The sequence below is a fragment of the Trematomus bernacchii genome, unplaced genomic scaffold (genome assembly GCF_902827165.1).
Source record: "Trematomus bernacchii unplaced genomic scaffold, fTreBer1.1, whole genome shotgun sequence".
In the NCBI taxonomy this organism is placed as follows: domain Eukaryota; kingdom Metazoa; phylum Chordata; class Actinopteri; order Perciformes; family Nototheniidae; genus Trematomus; species Trematomus bernacchii.
Window position 1 is genome coordinate 4,131,578 of NW_022987899.1, and position 19,804 is coordinate 4,151,381.

Sequence of the window (19,804 nt, forward strand, 5' to 3'; positions counted from 1 at the left end):
CAGAAACATATAGTGCAAGTAAATAGTAAATACAAAAAGAAAAATAGTTTAGGCGGAGGCGTGTGGCGCAGTGGACTAGTGCGTTGGTGTTCGGATCAGGGGAGCACAGGTTCAAACCCCACTGCAGTCAGCATGTCGTTGTGTCCCTGAGGCACTTCACCCCAAATTGCTCCTGTGGGGATTGTCCACAGTATTGAGTATGTACTGTAAGTCGCTTCGGATAAAAGAGTCTAACAAGTAACATGTAATGTAATGAAATGTTTAAAAAAGTGAAATAGTGCAATAAGAATCTATATGCAAGTTATTGGAATATGATATATTAGAGAAATAGATAAATAATTACTAAGTAGCAGATGAATGTTATGGATGTTGTTTCAAAGTTCAGGTGTTTAGCAGTCTTCTGGCTTGTGGGATGAAGCTGTCCCTGAGTCTGGTGGTTTTAGTCCGGATGCTGCGGTACCGCCTTCCAGACGGCAGCAGACAGAACAGTTTGTGGCTGGGGGTAATGGGGGTCTTTGATAATATAATAATACAATAATTGATATTATAAATAATTTATCATTCCAACTAAAGAAAAGTACAAACATGCAAAGTCTTGTGTAATACAGTGCTTATATAACTGGGCTGTTAAAGAGGACATTTCATGCTCATGTTCAGGTTCATATTAGTATGTTGTGTGCCTCTACTGTAACTTGTAGCATGGAAACATTTATTTGTCTCATACTGCTTTTGTTGCAGCACCTGTTTTCACCCTCTGTCTGAAAAAACGAATACTTCAGACTCAACAAAACATACTGGTTTGGTTCAGAAACTCTTGAAAAAATCAAACCATAATCATTTACTGTAATATATTTTTCAATGATAATAAGAAAACAAATGAAAATGATCAACGCTTCTGTATCGTGAATCATATCGCAATTTTTTCCAAATAGTGCAACCCTAATAGATAGTGAAGCTAAGACTGTGGTTTCACTGAATATGGATCAAAAACATGCGAGTCTCTTTCTACACTCTGCCCATTTACTCCTGAATTAAATGTCTCTTGCAGTGTCATTTCAAACCTCTCAGTCACTTATAACTCGGTTAGCATTGACGTGTCATCTTCACAGCTGGAATAACTCACATTACAGGAAACTGCTGCGAGTTATCTGGGCCTATGATAAACCTGTGTGCTGCCATTGGCTGCTCGGTCATGACCGCACATGCTGGCTCAGCCACACGCTTGTCACTCATCAACAGATCACATTTCATGCCCTTTAAACCCCAAACTGTACTCGTACACTCAAGACGCTTTCTGTAAAAGTGTACTTACTCGCATGACTGGTTTGAAAAGGAGAGACCATTACTGTGCACACCATCATGTCCATTTCTCTCTCTGTGTGTGTGTGTGTGTGTGTGTGTGTGTGTGTGTGTGTGTGTGTGTGTGTGTGTGTGTGTGTGTGTGTGTGTGTGTGTGTGTGTGTGTGTGTGTGTGTGTGTGTGTGTGGCCTAGCATTACTATACTTGTGGGGACCTAAATCTGTTTACACAGTCACGTGTGGGGACTCGCCTCCCTTATGGGGACAAAATGGAGGTCCCCATGAAGTGATGTATACATGGTATGTGTGTGTGTGTGTGTGTGTGTGTGTGTGTGGACTAGCATTACTATACTTGTGGGGACCTAAATCTGTTTACACAGTCACGTGTAGGGACTCGCCTCCCTTATGGGGACAAAATGGAGGTCCCCATGAAGTGATGTATACATGGTGTGTGTGTGTGTGTGTGTGTGTGTGTGTGTGTGTGTGTGTGTGTGTGTGTGTGTGTGTGTGTGTGTGTGTGTGTGTGTGTGTGTGTGTGTGTGTGTGTGTGTGTGTGTGTGTGTGTGTGTGTGTGTGTGTGTGTGGTGTGTGTGTGTGTGTGTGTGTGTGTGTGTGTGTGTGTATGTACAAATATATTTTACTTCTTACTGAGGCGGGTTTCACTTCTTGTGTTTTTGCAATCACATCTGTTTTTATTTGTGTAACCGTTCATGGTGCATTGTGTTCATTCTGCTTGCATGCATCGTGTGCGATTGTGTGTGTGTGTGTGTGTGTGTGTGTGTGTGTGTGTGTGGTGTGTGTGCGCATGTTAGGAGACGCTGGAATTCTTGAGTGCATTTCAGCCTCATTTAAATCCGTCAATACTTCAATTAGAAGCCGGCGAAAAAGGCTCAAGGGAAGAGCAGTCCGCGTGTTTCTCTGCTTTATTTGCACTCTCTGGCTGTCTTTGTTTCCAGCAATGTGAGGAAGATTAAAAAGATTACACATTATTTGTTTCATTTTATATTCTTGTTCGTTTTGCCTGCAGCTGTGTGTGCCCTCCAAGTGCCTCCAAGCGCCATAAACAATACAAATAACAAAAATATGTTAGTTGCAACCATAGGCTTCTACAAATGAGTAGCTGCTTTTGTTTACCGCTGTTATGGGTTGTTAGAAAAAAGAAGAAGCTGTTGGCTTGAAAAATGACTGTAACGATTAATTGACAGTCAAATTGTTTCAAATGAATTTTGCCTCCCTCTTTAATCGTCTTATTATTTTAGCTGATGCGTAGACAGTTCACAACTAAGATAGAATAGAATAGGGAGGGATGAAACCCTCTTTAATGGTCACACATGCAGAGCACACAGCACACACAGTGAAATGTGGCCTCTGCTTTTAACCCATCCTAGTACCAGGAGTCTAGTACTAGGAGCAGTGGGCAGCTATTGTACAGCGCCCGGGGAGCAATGGGAGTGAGGGGGGAAGGGGGGTGTCCGGTGCCTTGCTCAAGGGCACCACGGCAGGGCAGGAGGTGAACTGGGACCTCTCCAAGTAGAAGTCCATATTTAGGTCTGGTCGGGGACTTGAACCAGCGACCCTACAGCTCCCAGTCCAAGCCCCTACTGACTGAGCCACTGCCGGATCATTAGGTAACGTGGCTTTGAAAAGTACCAGTTTGCATGTAAAAGATGTTTTTGAAACCACCAACGGCTCAATTTCAGACAGAAAATCCCCCATAATGCATGTCTCTGAAAACCCATTTTTATAAGATTGAAGCCTCCTCCACACATCCTCACTTCCTGTCTGCACCTTTCTGTCTTTGTTCCCCTTACCTCTCCCTCCCTCTCTCACCCCACAGCTTTCTCTTTCTCCCTTGTCTCCCCTCTACCCACTCACACTTTCTCCTCTACCCGCCCGCGTTTTATTACCAGGCCCCTGTAATATCGCTGGATATTAAAAAATATACATCAACCGAGCAATTATGGGCCATCAAAAAGAATAGGTTTAGCCCCGGGCCCTGCGACTGCTGCACGGTAGCTGCATGGAGATGAGATTAGGGGGGGAGCGAGCGAGTAGCCTCACAGCGGCTCGGGCCACTCAAGCACGACCGAGATCTGGGAAGATTGTAGAACATTTTAGATACTGCTGTCTACATCACATGGTGTAGGTCTTGAATACACAAACACTTAGTCTGTTTCATTCACACACGTCTCACAAATCAACATACAAGGTCACGAAACATCTCAGATGAATTCAGATATGCATATTCATCCAAGAATGTGCTCATACATATGAACAAAAGCAGACAATATTGTAATGCTCATATGATTTTATACACACATTAACACACACATTGCTTGCTGTCATTATGTTCTTAGCAAACACGAGCTCTGTCGATGTTAACTTCCTCTGCCAAGGCCACAGATTTAGTCGGAGAAAATAGCCCCTGTTAAGGAGCAATAACATTTAGAGAAGGGGCTGAGAAGACTCTTTTAATAGGACTCACTTAAAATTCATAGTTGCTATGCAAATAAATCAGCGATTTCCTGCGCGGGGGCAGTGGGAAAGGGGATGATGGTGCGGGGAGCGAGGGAGAGGGAGGGGCTGCGAGTGAATAAGAGATGAGGTTTAAACGTTGGCAGTCCCAGGCCTGACACATTTGATCATGTCGGGGGTGGGCGGGGGTTGAGGGTGCACGAACACACACACACACACACACACACACACACACACACACACACACACACACACACACACACACACACACACACGCACACACACACACACACACACACACACACACACACACACACAAGTAGCACCCCTTTTAGATTTGTGTTGGCTTCATCAAAGAAGGAAATGTTCTGTGAGAAAAAAAAAGTGGGAAACATGTTGAAGAAGTCTGCTCCTGTGTGTTTATTTGTTTGTGTGGAGGGTGTGTGGGATTTGTGTTTGTGCAAGCGCTCTTAAACTTGATATCAATTTACAGTAGCCTACTCGGATATAAATTACACACCGACAGTTACATGGCTGGTGTTATTTTTAGATAACACAGATGTACTGGTAGACTCATTCCAGAGACAGGAATCATGTTAGCATGGTAATTGTGAGCGTGCTAGCACAAAGCATCTCTGTGCCCAAGGACATAGCTTAAGACTCTATGCTTGAGTAGCTTAAGACTCTATGCTGCGGTCTGAAGGATATCTTTCCTAACTACTTTTACTTGACCTTGATGGAAAACTGAACAAGGTCAAAGAAGGTGTGAAGGAGACTTAATAGCAAAAGACAACTGTGGCGCTAAGAGAATCAGAGTGCACTTACACAAGGCTACATTATTATGCGATGGTGGATGTTATTGACGTGCATAGCTTAAAAGAGGACATACTCTGCTCATTCTCAGGTTCATATTTGTTGGGAGTGTGTGGAGGGAACACAGGGATTTTAGCATTCGCAGACCATTTACATGCACCAAAACCTGTATAACACACTACAGCAGGGATGGGCAAATGGCGGCCTGATACCGTCCACTAGACTCCTAGTTACGTCGTGAGCTGCGTACATGATTTTGTTCGGCAGCCAAATACCGCAAAATAATCTGTTCGTGTGTATTGTGTTTGTTTCCCGGGGAAACACTCACAAAAAACACCGACTGTTGTTATGCCTGCTGTGACGTTAAGTTACCGCTTGTAATGATGCCGTTACAAGCTTCAAAGTTGTATTTATCGTCGAATTTGGCGAAACAAGTTTAATATTCTAAAAACCAAAACTATGTTTTTTTTAAAATCAGATGGAAACAAACTGTCACGGACCCTGCCGTGTTATCTATGATTACTATACGCTTTTCATTCATAATTTCAGCGGGAGGGAGGGGGAGCGGCGCTGAGGAACAGCAGAGAGCGGGTTGACAGGTGTCTGTGTTGACATTCCCCTTATTGTGCGTCAGCAGAGGCTACAAGTGTCTTAGGTTCAAGTTAGACAACTAATGGGTAGTGTTCATGACTTCATGTTTATGTCATCTTAATGGTTAATCTTAATGCACACACATTTTCCGTGCTTTCCAATAGTTTAAAATAGTTTTATTCCACTGTTAAATAACCTGTTCAACACAAACATGCCACTTGTAAAAACTAAATAACATTTCTGTGAACTGATATTTGTTTAGTGAGCTTATTAGAGGATGTTCCCTGAAAGATTGTCAAATGTCAATGAAGATGTCAGACTTAGTATATTTGTTAATAATTACATACAACACATGGAATTTGTGTGTGTGTGTGTTCCAAGTGAATCTGCGGCCCCCTGGTGGCCAGTACATACATTATGTGGCCCCCACCACCATCCAAGTTGCCCATCCCTGCTCTACAGGGAAGGGAAAACCACAAAAAGCTAAATAGGACCTCTTTAAAAACTCAGTCTGGCTCTATATACAAATGTGTGCTCAAACTGTATAACTGAAATAATAAAGACATCGCAGAATCACTTCTCTGCCTGCAGAATGGTCGAGGTTTAAACACATCAGGGTCATTTGCCATTCACACAAGTACGGAGTAATAAATTATTCATTATAAATTCAAGTGCTTTAATTGACTTGTGATTGTCTAACCTTCCTGGCACTCCTCGTACGAACAAACTGTACCAGTGTGTGAAGACAAGCGATTACAAAGTTATACACAAAAAACAGTTTTGACCCGCGGGGATACTGAGTGTGTTTGAGGAGGCATGTGTGTATTTTTTAAATTGTGTTTTCAGTTGTTTGTATGTACCATTTCCTCCGTATGTTTTGGTTTCTACACTGTACTGAGTAAGCAAGGCCTGTGTGTCTTTGTTTGTGTATTTCTGCGTGTGTATCTGTGGTTATTCGTGCATGGTTATACATGTTTCCAATGCGTGTGTGTCTGCGGGAGACAACAGCACGGCCAGCGGACTTGTCTGCTGCGTATGAATAATCAAAGTGGTCTCTCTCATCATTAAATCATCGCTGTCCTGGTGGGAGCCTGAGGAGGAGATGGAGTGGGGGGGGGGGGAGAGGGTGAGGCAGAGGGATCATAGTTAGCGCTGCAGGGGAACATGCTCTCCCTCTCTCCGCCGTCGTGTAGCGCGGCTGAGATGTGTCATGAGCACAAGTCTTTCTGCTCTCTGTGCTCGCCCACTTAGCTCCCCCAGACACATGCACACACACACTCATACATATGCACTAGCACTCATACACACAGGCACATTATTCAGGAGTGTACAGACATGCACACACTGACTCAAACACACACACATCTCTTTCCTGGAGGAGAGGGTTCTCCGACCTCTGCTGCACATGGAGCTGTCCTCTCTCAATGACACAGTGCAGCACATATTTACATACGCTGGTGACCTTCACATACACATTAGCCTTTCTGATGTAAATAAGGGTTGAATGCAGGGTTGGGAAGGCTACTTTAAACATGTATTCCATTACAATGACTAGTTATGTGGAAACATTTTGTAATCAGTAACCTAATATCAGTTCATATATATACTGTGTTAGAGTAACCTGATAACTCTCTGTGAAAAATAAACATCAATATTTATATAGGACAGGAGAACTATGTACATTTACGACGAAACCAAGATATTTAGTATAATAATGTGTCATCCTGAAGAGCCCTATTATCAGGGGTGCACATAACTTTCTTAGTGAGTTACTCAAATGAGTACCAGGAGACAATGTTTGGTACGCAAGGTTATGTGTTCAGCCCCTCTGTTTCGCGAACGTCGACGGGAGGGGTGTGGCTGGGGGTGTGGTATTGAACGTCGACGGGAGGGGTGTGGCTGGGGGTGTTGTATTGAACGTCGACGGGAGGGGTGGGGGTGGGCGCTAGTGGAGCACTCGCGTGGAACTCGCGCCAGAAGTTGTGTCACAATTCCGTTGTACACACCGACGTTAACGCCTTCTGGAAATGCTTCGCAAATGCGCTTAGTGAGACAAGTGACGGTACGCATTTCAGATGTTTGCCGCGCATGCGTACCAGTTATGTGCACCCCTGCCTATTATGCTATTTGGGGTTTTCCATTTCCTGTAGTGTGTTTGTGTGCATGTCAATGGTCTGCAAAGGCTATAATCCCAAAGTTCCTACCAGAGGGAGTTTCTCTTTTGAACATTAAATATACTGTATGATGCAGACCTTTTCTGATCAGTGGAAATTACAGCTCTTCCACTTCGTAGTATATTTCCATATTAAATAATATTCAAAGTCTACTTCAAACCACAGAGGTTAATATGAAGGTCTCACACTTTAGAGATCATTTGACTGTGAATCGCACCTGAACGCCTCGTGCCAGTAGAGAGAAAACAATGAATGAAACAAAAGTGTGAGTACGAGAACAGTGAGTGTGAGTAGTCTGGGTGAGAGACATTCACACACACACACACACACACACACACACACACACACACACACACACACACACACACACACGCACACGCACACGCACCCACACACTGCTAATGAGCGTGGTGTGCGGTTCGAGCCAGACGGGCTCCTCGCTCAGACCGTTGGGAGTTCAGCGAGGAGTCACCCCTTTCTTCTTCCAAAGCAGCACGTTACCGTTTGGCTGTCATTATCAAAGCAGGCGCAGGCTCTTACCTGAAGCGCTGCGTTCCAGGATTGTGGGAGACAGGTAGACTCAAACACGAGTTCACGATGATCCCTGGAGTGTTTAAATGATCGTCATAATTGTCAGATCAAAAAAGAGTAAAGGAGTTTCCTCAGTAGAAGACAGGATGGATGAATATGTGCGGTGTCTTTCATGTTATTGCCTTTTATTTGGGAATGAAAGGATTCACACAAGCAATTATCTCCAAAGGGAAAACATATGCTGTCTTGTGCATCCTAAAATGAATTGCAGAGGTTAATCCCAGGTCAAATATGTGTTAAAGATAATAGCACCTAAAGCATCTCTATGGCTTAAAGATCTAATGTTATACCTGAACTTGGAGAAGATTAAATATGACCTGAGGGGCTCTTCAGAAATGTTTGAATCTGTCTGGGGCTCTGTGATAGCCTACATACAGTAGCTGAACTTAAGACACTAAGTTAGGAAGAAAGGGGGGACTATGAATGTATGTTTTTTGGTTTTTTATATACATGTATGTATGTGTATGTGTATGTAAATGTGTGGGTATGGGTGTAGGTATGTACATATGTGTATATGTGGGTATACATATGTGAGTATATGGGTATATGTATTATTGTTATTATTCTTTATTTCCTTATCTATTAATATTATTTTAATTCTCTTTTACATTACTTTATTTTTACCTATGTATTTATTTACTTTACTAGCTAGGACCGGGAGGGGGGGGGGAAAGGAAAAATATAGACCGTATAAATGTAACTCTTGTGCCTGACTCAATACAAAAAAATATATATAATATATATATATATTGTCTTCACTCAGTGATTTTAATAGTTTGTTAAATGTCTGTTTCCTTTTATCTTGACTTAATATTTGTTGTTGCAAATGGAGCTGCTGTGATGCAGGAAACATTTCAGACTTGATCGGCCGTAAAGTATTATTCAGGGTTTTTACAGTCATTAAAAACCTGGAAAAGTCATGGAAATTCAAAATGCTAATTCCAGGCCCTGGAAAAGTTATGGAAAACAATATTTTTCCCAAAGTTTTGGAAAAGTCATGGAAATGTAACTAAAGTTGCATCAAATATAATTTATATTTGAGCTAATCGCCGAAATAGTAATACTATAATGATAATACATACTGTATCGTAAAATGGCATTTATCTATCGAGGTATTTTGCTGGTGAGAGATTTTAGTGGCTTTAGCGTGTAGAAGCTAGTAGCCTAAGCCTATTTGATTTGTTTTAGATAGGCACAACATGTTTCATATGCAGACCTTTTTTTCCTGTTCCATGTTAAAATGAACAATTTTCAGTGGTACCGCTGAGAAAGGGTAATTGTTTTGGTCATGGAAAATTAGGCAAAGGTCATGGAGAAGTCATTGAAAATCATTGGTGAAAAAGTGTATGAACCCTGCTTATTGTATCGTTAAAAAAGGTGATATTTGATGTTCCTCAACTAACATCCACATGTTCTCTCTCTCCCTTCTCTCCCCTCTCTCTTCAGTCCCGGCCATGATCACCTCCTACCCGAACACCACCCTGGCGACGCGGGGCGAGGAGAAGAAGATGAGCTGCATCGCTCACGGGGAGAAACCCATCATGGTGCGCTGGGAGAAAGAAGAGCGCATCATCAACCCGGAGACCAGCCGATACGTGGTCACCGTCAAGGAGGTGGCCGACGAGGTCGTCTCCACGCTGGTGGTGAGCTACGTTTGTCCCTCTCATTCAGGGCTAACCTCCTCTGAGACTTTCCTGGTAGACCAGAAGTCGTCAATTCAGGCGATTCGTTGAGTAGTCGTTAATATTATTAGTATTTCTTAGGGCTGTGCGATTATGGCAAAAATTATAATCACGATTATTTTGGTCAATAATTGATATCACGATTATTAAAAACGATTATCCATTTATTGAAAACACTTTAAGAATAATTCAACTGAAAAACCAATAAATAAAAAATAAAAACAATTACTTTTTTACATTTTTTTAAATAAAAATAATAATCGTTTTATTTTGATTACGTTGTTTTCGTTATCGTTGCAAGACAAAATCGTAATCGAGATTAAAATACGATTAATTGCACAGTCCTAGTATTTCTTCACAAAATGGTTTCAGTTGCAGGACTGAGGACTTTTTCCTTATTATAAGGGGGCAGCCCTTGTCTCATTTAAGGAGCCCACAGCCTGTACATATGTCTGTTGTCTATTCAGATGGAAAGCAGAGAGAGAGAGGAAGTTAAGGGAAAACGTGTGCAAAAAGAAATCCTAAAATATTAAAGTAGAGTATAAAATATTAAAGAGCTCCTTCTCAGTTCAGTTTAATGGTTATTAAAACGCAGCGTGTGAACGAGTACATGTGTAAAGCAATTTTGTAAAATTGCAAGGAATATGAGCCTTTAAATAAGCCTTTTTATTTTTTAAATAATTTCTGTCCCCAGAGTCAGAACTAAACATGGAGAAGCAGCTCCAAAGTTATTATGCTCCAAATATCTGGAACAAACTCCCAGAAACCTGCAGGTCCGCTGCAACTCTGACTACTTCTAAATCCAGGCTGAAGACTTTTCTTTTTGCCGCTGCTTTTAATTGAACTATTCATATCTTAAACTGCACTGTAACTTTTATTATCTTTGCTTTTTATCTTTGCTTTTAAATGAGTGTTTCTAGATATATATTTTATAATATGTTTCTTAATGTCTTAAACTTGCCTTGCCTTGCCTTCACCATGACGCATCATTTCCCCCCTCTGTTTCTCCTCTTAGATTATGCCGACTGTTCGTGGGGACTCAGGTTTCTTCTCCTGTCACGCCATCAACTCTTTCGGGGAGGACCGAGGCATCATACAGCTGACAGTGCAAGGTGAGACTCAGCTCATGATTTTTCACTTGTTCTTATTACTTAATTCATTCATTTATGTATCTAATTGCTGTACAGCAGGGGTGTCAAACTCAATTTCCTCTCGGGCCACATTAGCATCATGGTTGCACTCAAAGGGCCAGTTTTATATATAAGACTATATAAAATTATATATATAAATATTTAATATATATAAAATAATGTACTATATTATATTATTGCCCCTGCATTGGATGATTATCGGATAGGGTCATTTCATTTCATTTAATCGTTTATTTGAACAGGGACAATGCACATTAATGAACACTTTAGACAAATAATGCTTCAAGTGTAAATATGCCGGATTTGAGCTTTGAGCTCATTTCCATCCGTAGACCCTGACATACAACATATAAGAACATGACATTTATAAACATAGCAAAAAATAAATACATGATATGCAAAAGAGCAAGAGCAGCATATACAAGTATTTACCACATGGCAGTACAATGTAGCAGCTACGACATATAAAGTGCAAGAGGAGATACTGTACCCCTGTGTTAAAGTGCATTTAGCGGTGATCGCACATCTGGTTGTTTCTCAACCATTCTTGGAGTTGACCTTTAAAGCTATTGAGAGTGGGACAATCCTGTATCTCAGTTGGGAGGCTATTCCAGAGTGAGCTGCCTTTAATGGAAAGTACATTTTGTCCAAAAGTGGTCCGACTTCACAGTCTCCTCTGGTAATAATAATAATAATAATAATAATAATAATAACTTCATAATTAACTACGTCTGAAAGCAGAAGTCTAGGGCCAATAATTGCAAGTCTCTTCAGTGAGAATGTAACAAAATGAATTAAAAAGAAAAGTCAAAATCAAAAAAAAATTAACATTTTGAGAAAAAAAAACTCAGATTCGGAGAAAAAGGCAAATTCTAAGAAAAAAGGCATATTTTGAAGACAAAAAGTCACATTCTGAGAAAAAAGTTACATTTGAGATGCATTGTGGGACATGTAGTTTATGGGCAACGTGCTTCTGTAAATCGGCATGTAACCGTATAATAAACATATTATATTCTTTGCAAGCTCTTGTGGGGCCACATAAAATGAAGTCACGGGCCGGATTTGGCCCCCGGGCCTTGAGTTTGACACCCCTGCTCTACAGGGTGACTCCCTCTCTCTGTAATTGTTCTCAGGGGAAATCCCACACAGAGTAAATCCAATACATCTCTCTGTCGTCCAGTTCTGTTTCAGCACTCCTGCTTTAACTATGTTGTGTTCTCGGTTCTCCGCAGAAGCCCCCGACCCTCCGGAGGTGGAGATCCGGGAGGTGAAGGACCGGACCATCGCTCTCCGCTGGACCATGGGCTTCGATGGGAACAGCCCCATCACAGGATATGATATCGAATGCAAGAACAAATCAGGTAGACACAGGTTCAGGAAATCATACAGTGTTCAGTTCTTTGATGAAAACTAGGATGAAGTGTCAGAATCAAAACTGAATATTTATCTCGCGGGCAGTTGCTCAGTATAAGAACTAATTAAAATAAACAATACAAGATAAAGAAAAATAAACATTTGTACACAAAAAGTCAGTAAGAACGTGTGATAAAAAGATCAAATAAATAGTACTATAGTAGGATAGTTTATGTAACTCTTGGAAATTGGGTTTTATGTCAGTTGCTCAATATTAGAATGCAATACAAAATAAAATGACTAAAAGTAAATATGTTTTTAAAAATAACAAGTTAAAGTAAGAATTTGTGATAAAAGGATACAATAAATTGATTTAGAACAACATAATGCATTTATGTCGAGGAAATTGGGTTTAGTGGCAGTTGCTAAATTATTGAACGAAATAAAAAATTACTTAAAAAGAAGATTGTGCAGTAAAACCATCAAATCAAGATATTTAGCTAAACATAAGAACAAATGATTGTATCTATGTATGTATTTAAACTCTGTACTAACTGTAAGAGGTTATTTAAACATAACAAAGTTACAGTAAGATTAGAATGTGTAATCAAAAGGTAAAATAAAGATATTAAAATTGGGTTCTTTGGCAGTTACTCAAAAAATATCAAATAAAGATATTTATACAAACATAAGAACAAATAATTGTATCTATATTTATATATGTATTTTAACACAGTATTATTGCTAATAATAAAAGCTTTCTGCTGAAACGTGGCTTCACAGCAAACAGGAAATAATGTAATGAAATTGTTGAAACATGAGTCTGTGTTCCTAACAGTCTGTTCCCCCCCCCTCTCCTCCAGCGTCATGGCTATCAGCCCAGGTTACCAAAGACGTTTCCCCTCAGCTCAACCAGGCCACAATCATCGACCTCCACCCTTCGTCCACCTACAACATCCGCATGGTCGCCAAGAACATCATCGGCAACAGTAACCCCAGCAACGAGCTCACCATCACCACTGATGAAGCAGGTAGCTGTCACATGACATTTTAAACTGTTTTAGAGAGTTAATAACAAACTGCTTTCTGCTCTATAGTGTTTTCTCTATATTCATTTCATTGCATCTATTTATTTTGCTTTTAATCATTCATGTGTGAATGTTTGCTGTATGCTTTGTATGTAATGTTTATACAGTGATATATACATTAAAGGTGGGGTAGGTAATTCACTTCAGATACACTTTTTGTTATATTCCATGGAATGCTCTTAACATCCCGATAGCAATGAATATCTTAAGTGCTTTGACAACAAATCCATAAAAAAATGTCATCTGTGGAAGCCGTGGCGCTGTAAAAAGCACGACCAATCATCTGAGCCGGCCCGGCTAAAATAACTGGATGGCCTACCTGCCTGTCAGCCTTCCATCTGTGCACAAACTTATCTCGTGCCCTCATTGGTCATGTGCACGTTCGTGTGTGTTGGAGGAGGGGCTCTGTAAGGAAGGGGCAGATTTTTTTCAAATTCTAGCGCACTCGAGCTGGTTTCTCCATTCTTACCTACCCTACCTTTAAGTGTTTCATTATTGTTATTATTATTATATGAATTACAACTATTATTATTATAAACATTCACAATACAAATTACACTTATAAACAAATATTAATACTAAATAAAATACATTTGGCAATAATAGTGATGATGATAATAATCTTAATAATGATAAGTATAATAAATAATAATAATTATAATTATACATTTTAATAACAGAGCACTTCTAATAAAGGTTCTTAATGTGCCAGTACATTTTTTTAAAAATCATAAAAACACATGTAAAAACGATACTTATTAATTATTATTATTATTATTATATTTATTATTATTTCATGTATGTAGTTTAACTACTTTGCAATTGGACACATTTTTTCTCCAAATATAAAGAATGACCCTTTTTCTCCAAATCACTCTTAAATGGTAATCTGGCTAATAATAACTTTGAACTGTCACTATAATTTATTTTAATTATCTAAGGAGAATTGACTTCCTGTCTAAATGCTAGTTTAGTGTCCATTTCCTCCTGGCCCTCAAACCTGTTGAGCCATCTAACACATCATTATTTTATGGTGGTTTGAAATGGAGCCATCATTTTTTCTATCTGGGGAAACAGATCAGTTCTCTGTTGCTTTTAGTCGGCTCCATCAGTGTTCACTTATCCTCTATTGCCTCTAATGACCCCCCCCACAGGCATACCAGCACATTAAAACGCCCCATCTTACTGGATTCATCGCTAAAATAGAGTCGTAAACTTCAAATTAAATAAAACATGTATCATTCCTCACATTATTTTAAAGGTTAAAGTTGATGATGTTACACTTTTTTTTTTCTTTTTTTTTTAAAATGAACATTTAGTTGAGATGTAAAGATACTTGAAGGAAAAAGAGCATGGAGGAAAATCCATTACAAAAGCAACAGCTCCATCTAGTGAACGGGATAAAAATGATCATCTCTTCCATTTAGAGAGGACCTGTGTACTACACAGCTTTGTGTGCATGGTCTGAAAAACCCCAAAAGTCCTTGCTGTTTTTGTTTAAAGTAAATGTTTATTGATTTAGAAATATTATTTAAAGGGGACCTATCATGCAAAATGCACTTTTTGATGTCTTTTATACATAAATATGTGTCCCCGGTGTGTCGGGGATCTCACGCAGCGTCAGAAAATAAAACCCTCTCTCTTTTCCTCCGTACCCAAATCTCTAAAAACGGGGGTACAACGGAGCTGATACAGATATGCGTCCGATATGACGTAATATGGGAAATGTAGGCTGGCTTTACACCCACGGCCCTATCAGAAACGTTGCTATCAGAAACAATGCCCGACTGTTTTGGACGTAATATGGTCGGTGCATGTTTACATTAGCATCGCTAACACTCAGAGCTAACCTGTACTGGAGAGAGCATGTGTGTGAAGAAGCAGGAAATAAAAAGGAACTCACCTTGTGGTATAACTGGCAAGAGAGAAAGCCTTTGAGCTCCATACTGTTTCAGAAATAATCCTTGAAGTAGTCCTTTAACCTGGACTTTGGTTCACTTCCCCTTTCGATTTGCTAGCTGGTGCCTCAGCGGCAGTTCATTTTCTGTTGTTTATGTACTTATCTATACTGTATGAACATCTTTTAAAGTATTTCACTGAAAATGTCCCGAAAGTTTGAAAGTGAAACTTGAAAAATGTGCAGTAATATTGAATAATGTTCTTTATTTGCAGCTCCTGACGGCCCCCCACAGGATGTCCTTCTGGAGCCCACCTCCCCACAGAGCATCAAAGTTTCCTGGAAGGTAAAGTACAGCCCTGAAATACATATGTAAAATGATTTTACCGATTGAAAATGATCGTAATGCTTCCCCTAAAAACGTCTAGAACTGCAGCGACAGCAACGTAAATTAAAATGACGGCAGCACTGATCGAGGTTTTCTGTAACTGCCCAAGTCTGTTCACATTTTCTTTTACATTAACCAGTTTTTACACACTGCAGAGCCCATACTGTGTTCCTGTTAGTGTTTACTTCAAAAACTATTCCACTGTGTTTTCTGATGTAGGGAAACTAGTGAGTTTGTTTCCACCACTGAGGTGAAACCGAGTAATAAGCTCAGTTTTCCTCTCCTCTTCCTCGCCCTGCAGCCTCCACAGAAGCACCTTCAGAACGGGGTGATCCGCGGCTACCAGGTGGGCTACAGGGAGTACAGCCCGGGGGGGAGCCACCAGTTCACCATCCTCAGCCTGGACACCAGCGGAGACACCATGGAGAGCATCATGCTGGACAACCTGAAGAAGTTCACTCAGTACAGCGTGGTGGTGCAGGCGGCCAACAGGGCGGGCACTGGGCCGTCCTCTCAGCAGGTCGTCGTCAAAACCCTGGAGGACGGTAAATATACAACCAAGTCTCCTTTCTCAGGTCCCGTCCTCTCAGACTTTTCTAACCCAACAACTCCAACCCTGGTCCAACACCGTGTCTCTCTCTCCTGTCCTGTGTTGCAAACCTCCTCCTTGTTTCTCTGGTTTCCCTGCTCACTGTCTGTGATCACTTAAAACACAAACACTTTCCGCTGTTTGCCAGTCCTGCGCGGTGGGGGATTGTGATGCAGTTAATTACAGCTGTTCTGTATTACACTGATCTCAGACCAAAATTGTACAAAACAGAAACACGTAAAACTATGCAAAAACACAACAGAAGTAAAAAAATACAGTTTCTCAAAATCTTGCATCAAAATCAATAAAACCAAATGTAAAAAAATATATTAATTAAAACCAAATTTAAATAATGAAAACATGCACATGTTGGGATTTAAGTGAATACATTTAAAACACTGCCCAACCTCACACCTGATTTGGTTGTTGCTTTCAGTTATTAGGAGTACCTACTATTACATATAGTACAATACTTAAATTACATATCTGTTTTTTATTTTATTTTGTGGACTTTATGCTGTTTGATTTGTTACTTTGAACCATATGTCTCCCAAATACGCCTTTTTGATGCAATGGCTCTTGCTCCAACTCCAACATGCTTTTGGAAAGGCTGCCCTCTAGTGGACATTTGTCAAATTACATCCAACAAACAGACTTAAGAAATGACATGTCGGGTGATTTTTTAAATATATGTAAAACGTCCCTTTTTGTTTTTTTGTCATGAAACATTTTTAAATTCTAATTGTATCATATTATCTCTCAAGCTAAATGTACCTGCTCCACATGTTTAAAACATAGTGATCGCTGTTACCAAGTGATTTAGTGACTATAATAATATGTAATGGGTTTGAATTCAATATAAATCCACATTTTTTAAGAGATCTTTACACTCATGCTAGTTAAATCGAAGGTTTAGGAGTGCAGTTGTCATATTTAAAACACATTTCAACCGCTCAATAATTCCACAACTTAGAATTAAACACCACTTTCCACTTCAGTATTTTGTGGTTGTTTTAAGATTTGTTTATCTCAATAAAAAAATAAGGATGTGTGGTGCAAAAATGATGAGCGTATCTTGACAGATGTTCCAGATGTAATATACAGTATATATTTTGTTATTTGTGGTATAGCCCACATGATCGTATCTGCACATACAGTCCCTCTTGTTCTAATTCACATGCCTCTTTTAAGATCCTCCCTTTCTCCTCCCTTTCTCACAGTTCCCTCTCGCTCCCCTGAAAACGTCCTGGCTGTGGCGAAGGCCCCCGAGGTGATCTCTCTCTCCTGGATGCCTCTGCAAAGAGACGATCTCAACGGGAACCTACAGGGATACAGAGTCATCTACTGGGCCAACCTGCCCGACGGAGGTATGGACTTCAACTCACCAAACACTCTCATTTACCCTCATTTAAAGGTCACCTATTGTGCAAAAATCCACTTCTTCATGTCTCTTCTACATCAACATGTGTCCCCTCTGTGTAAAGAGACTCTGAAAGTTTCAGGAACAAAGATTCTCTCACTTTTTGTCCTGATCCATTTATATAAAAACATGTGTGAAAATGAGCTGATCAGATTTTGGCCACTTTATGATGTCATAACGATTGTTTGGCTTGTGTAACCAATAGCCAATCACCAACCAAGGTAACCCCCCCCCCACCCACCATATCACCTGAATCTCCTCCTAGAGCACCATTGTGTTCTTTTTAACCAAATATCTCTCAGAGGGGCGTGGGGAGGGGCTCCTTATTTTCATCTAAAGTAACAGACAGAGAATCAGCACTTTGGAAACGGGGCTGAAAACAGAGGGGATTATGGGTAATGCTGCAATGATCTGTTTGGTGTTTGGAGCCAAACACTTCAGAGACATGTTTTGTATATATCTGAGACCTATAATATATTGATGAAAAACAGTATAATAGGGGACCTTTAAGTCCAATCCTGACTTCCAATATAGTATATTGACAGTTAATTTATTAAAACATGACATTATCCACTTTTACCTTATATAATGATTCGTGTTAAACATTTCTTAAATACATTTTGGAATAGTTAAATGGCTGCTGAGTTAATCCAACATTTACATTACTCATTACTGCTTGTTTGTTATTGCTGTTGCTGGTCGTGGTTCTTCCACTAGGGGGAGCTGTGGTATTGTCAGACTGTTAAATGCTGTTGTGAGTAGACACGAGTGGATCTGACTTGAATTACATTTGACTCGAGTGTGTCATCAACTTAATGTGTTGTGTTAAATGATACTTCTGCATACAGTATGTGACAATGCAAGAGAGGTGGTGCATTTGGGTTTAAAAAAAAAAAAGATTATTAAAGCTGCCTTTTGTGTTTTCCTTCATATCATTTTTGGAAATCTTTAGATATAAATAATAATTTCATGGTAAATGACCAAAAGCATTGTATCTGAGTAGGGGACGACTGAAGCAAATTCTCCTCTTAACTATTGAATTATTGTCTTTATTGAATGCATACAAATACATTCATCTCGAAAGGAGAAAAAATGATATATGCCAGATTTAAGCTAATATGCAGGTACACAAATAACAAACAACAACAAATACAATTATATATACTACAGTAAATTACAATTCATTTAAATTAAAAACCCTATATATCTTCTGTTTATCTGACTTTTTCATTATTTAAGTGTCATTTTCACACATTTATTTGCACTTCTAATGCACAGTTTATATATTCGATCCACATTTCAATGTATACACTTGATGAACAACATCTACTGTTTCCACAATGGAAGGATAAGAGGATAAGATGTTTCTGATGCTGATCAACAGAGGAAGGTCTGCATTGCACAGAGGGAAAACTGTATACGTGCTTCCTGTGTTTCCCCTGCATTGTGAACCCTGCTGCAGGGTGGCTGCTCTCTCTCCATCAATAATTCACTCTGCAATAACTCAGTGAGGCCCAGCTCTGAGTGACAGGGCACAGGGGAGCAGAGGAGAGGGATCAGAGCAATAATGAAAAATAAATTCCTTTAAAATGTGTTTTTTAGTTGGTTTTGTAACTGATTAGGCAGAGGAGTGCTTCACATCTTAACCCTTAGATGCACGAGTGACTGGACCCTACACTCTTCCATAAGTGGGTCAAAAAGGACCCGTATTAGAATAATATGTGTTATTATGCAATTTTTGTCATTTTGGTTAAGAAAAATCACTTGTATAATATTTAGTATTATATTTTGGTTCACACTAGAAATATTTTATATTTAATTTTTCACTATTTATAATTTTAGACATTTATTTTACATTTTGAAAAAAAACGTTTTGAACATATTAATGCAAAGATCTCCGCTATTCTGAGACCCTCACAGTATTCCAGTCCCTTTTCAAAACTCATCTCTTCTCCTCTTGTCTACTCATAGCCCACCCCACATCAATCCATGCCGGTTGATCAAGTTTGATAGTCCTATACCCCCCACCCTAACCTTCCCTTATATTGTAAAGCGGTTTTGAGTCCTTCAAAAGCCCTATAAAAATATAATGTATTATTATTATTATTATTATTATTATACTGACAGGTATCAGATCTTGCTTTGTAAAATAATCTTCCTGAGAGGTGTCACCTGTGATGTAGTCTGTGTGGTCCACAGTGAATGTATTCCTGACAGCAACAGGTGATAAGAATCAAAGGTTCCCATAGGATCCCATAGAAAATGCATGCAGGTCATTTTTGACCCACTTATGG

The 19,804-nt window shown here is 39.8% G+C and overlaps 1 protein-coding gene across 3 annotated transcripts in view; it reads left to right on the plus strand.

Moving 5' to 3' along the window:
• dscamb (Down syndrome cell adhesion molecule b) overlaps window positions 1-19,804 on the plus strand; it is a 148,033-nt gene that overhangs the window by 99,668 nt on the left and 28,561 nt on the right. For 2 of the 3 annotated variants that reach the window (XR_004554649.1, XM_034114646.1), the window contains exons 12-18: window positions 9,389-9,585; window positions 10,640-10,736; window positions 12,008-12,136; window positions 12,992-13,159; window positions 15,389-15,459; window positions 15,803-16,046; window positions 17,311-17,457. Coding sequence is in view for 1 of the 3 variants with exons in the window: in XM_034114646.1 (XP_033970537.1) it covers window positions 9,389-9,585; window positions 10,640-10,736; window positions 12,008-12,136; window positions 12,992-13,159; window positions 15,389-15,459; window positions 15,803-16,046; window positions 17,311-17,457 (1,053 nt within the window). In the remaining 2 variants the exon portion in view is untranslated. The remainder of the gene's footprint in view (window positions 1-9,388; window positions 9,586-10,639; window positions 10,737-12,007; window positions 12,137-12,991; window positions 13,160-15,388; window positions 15,460-15,802; window positions 16,047-17,310; window positions 17,458-19,804) is intronic. The other variant, XR_004554650.1, reaches the window with a different exon arrangement.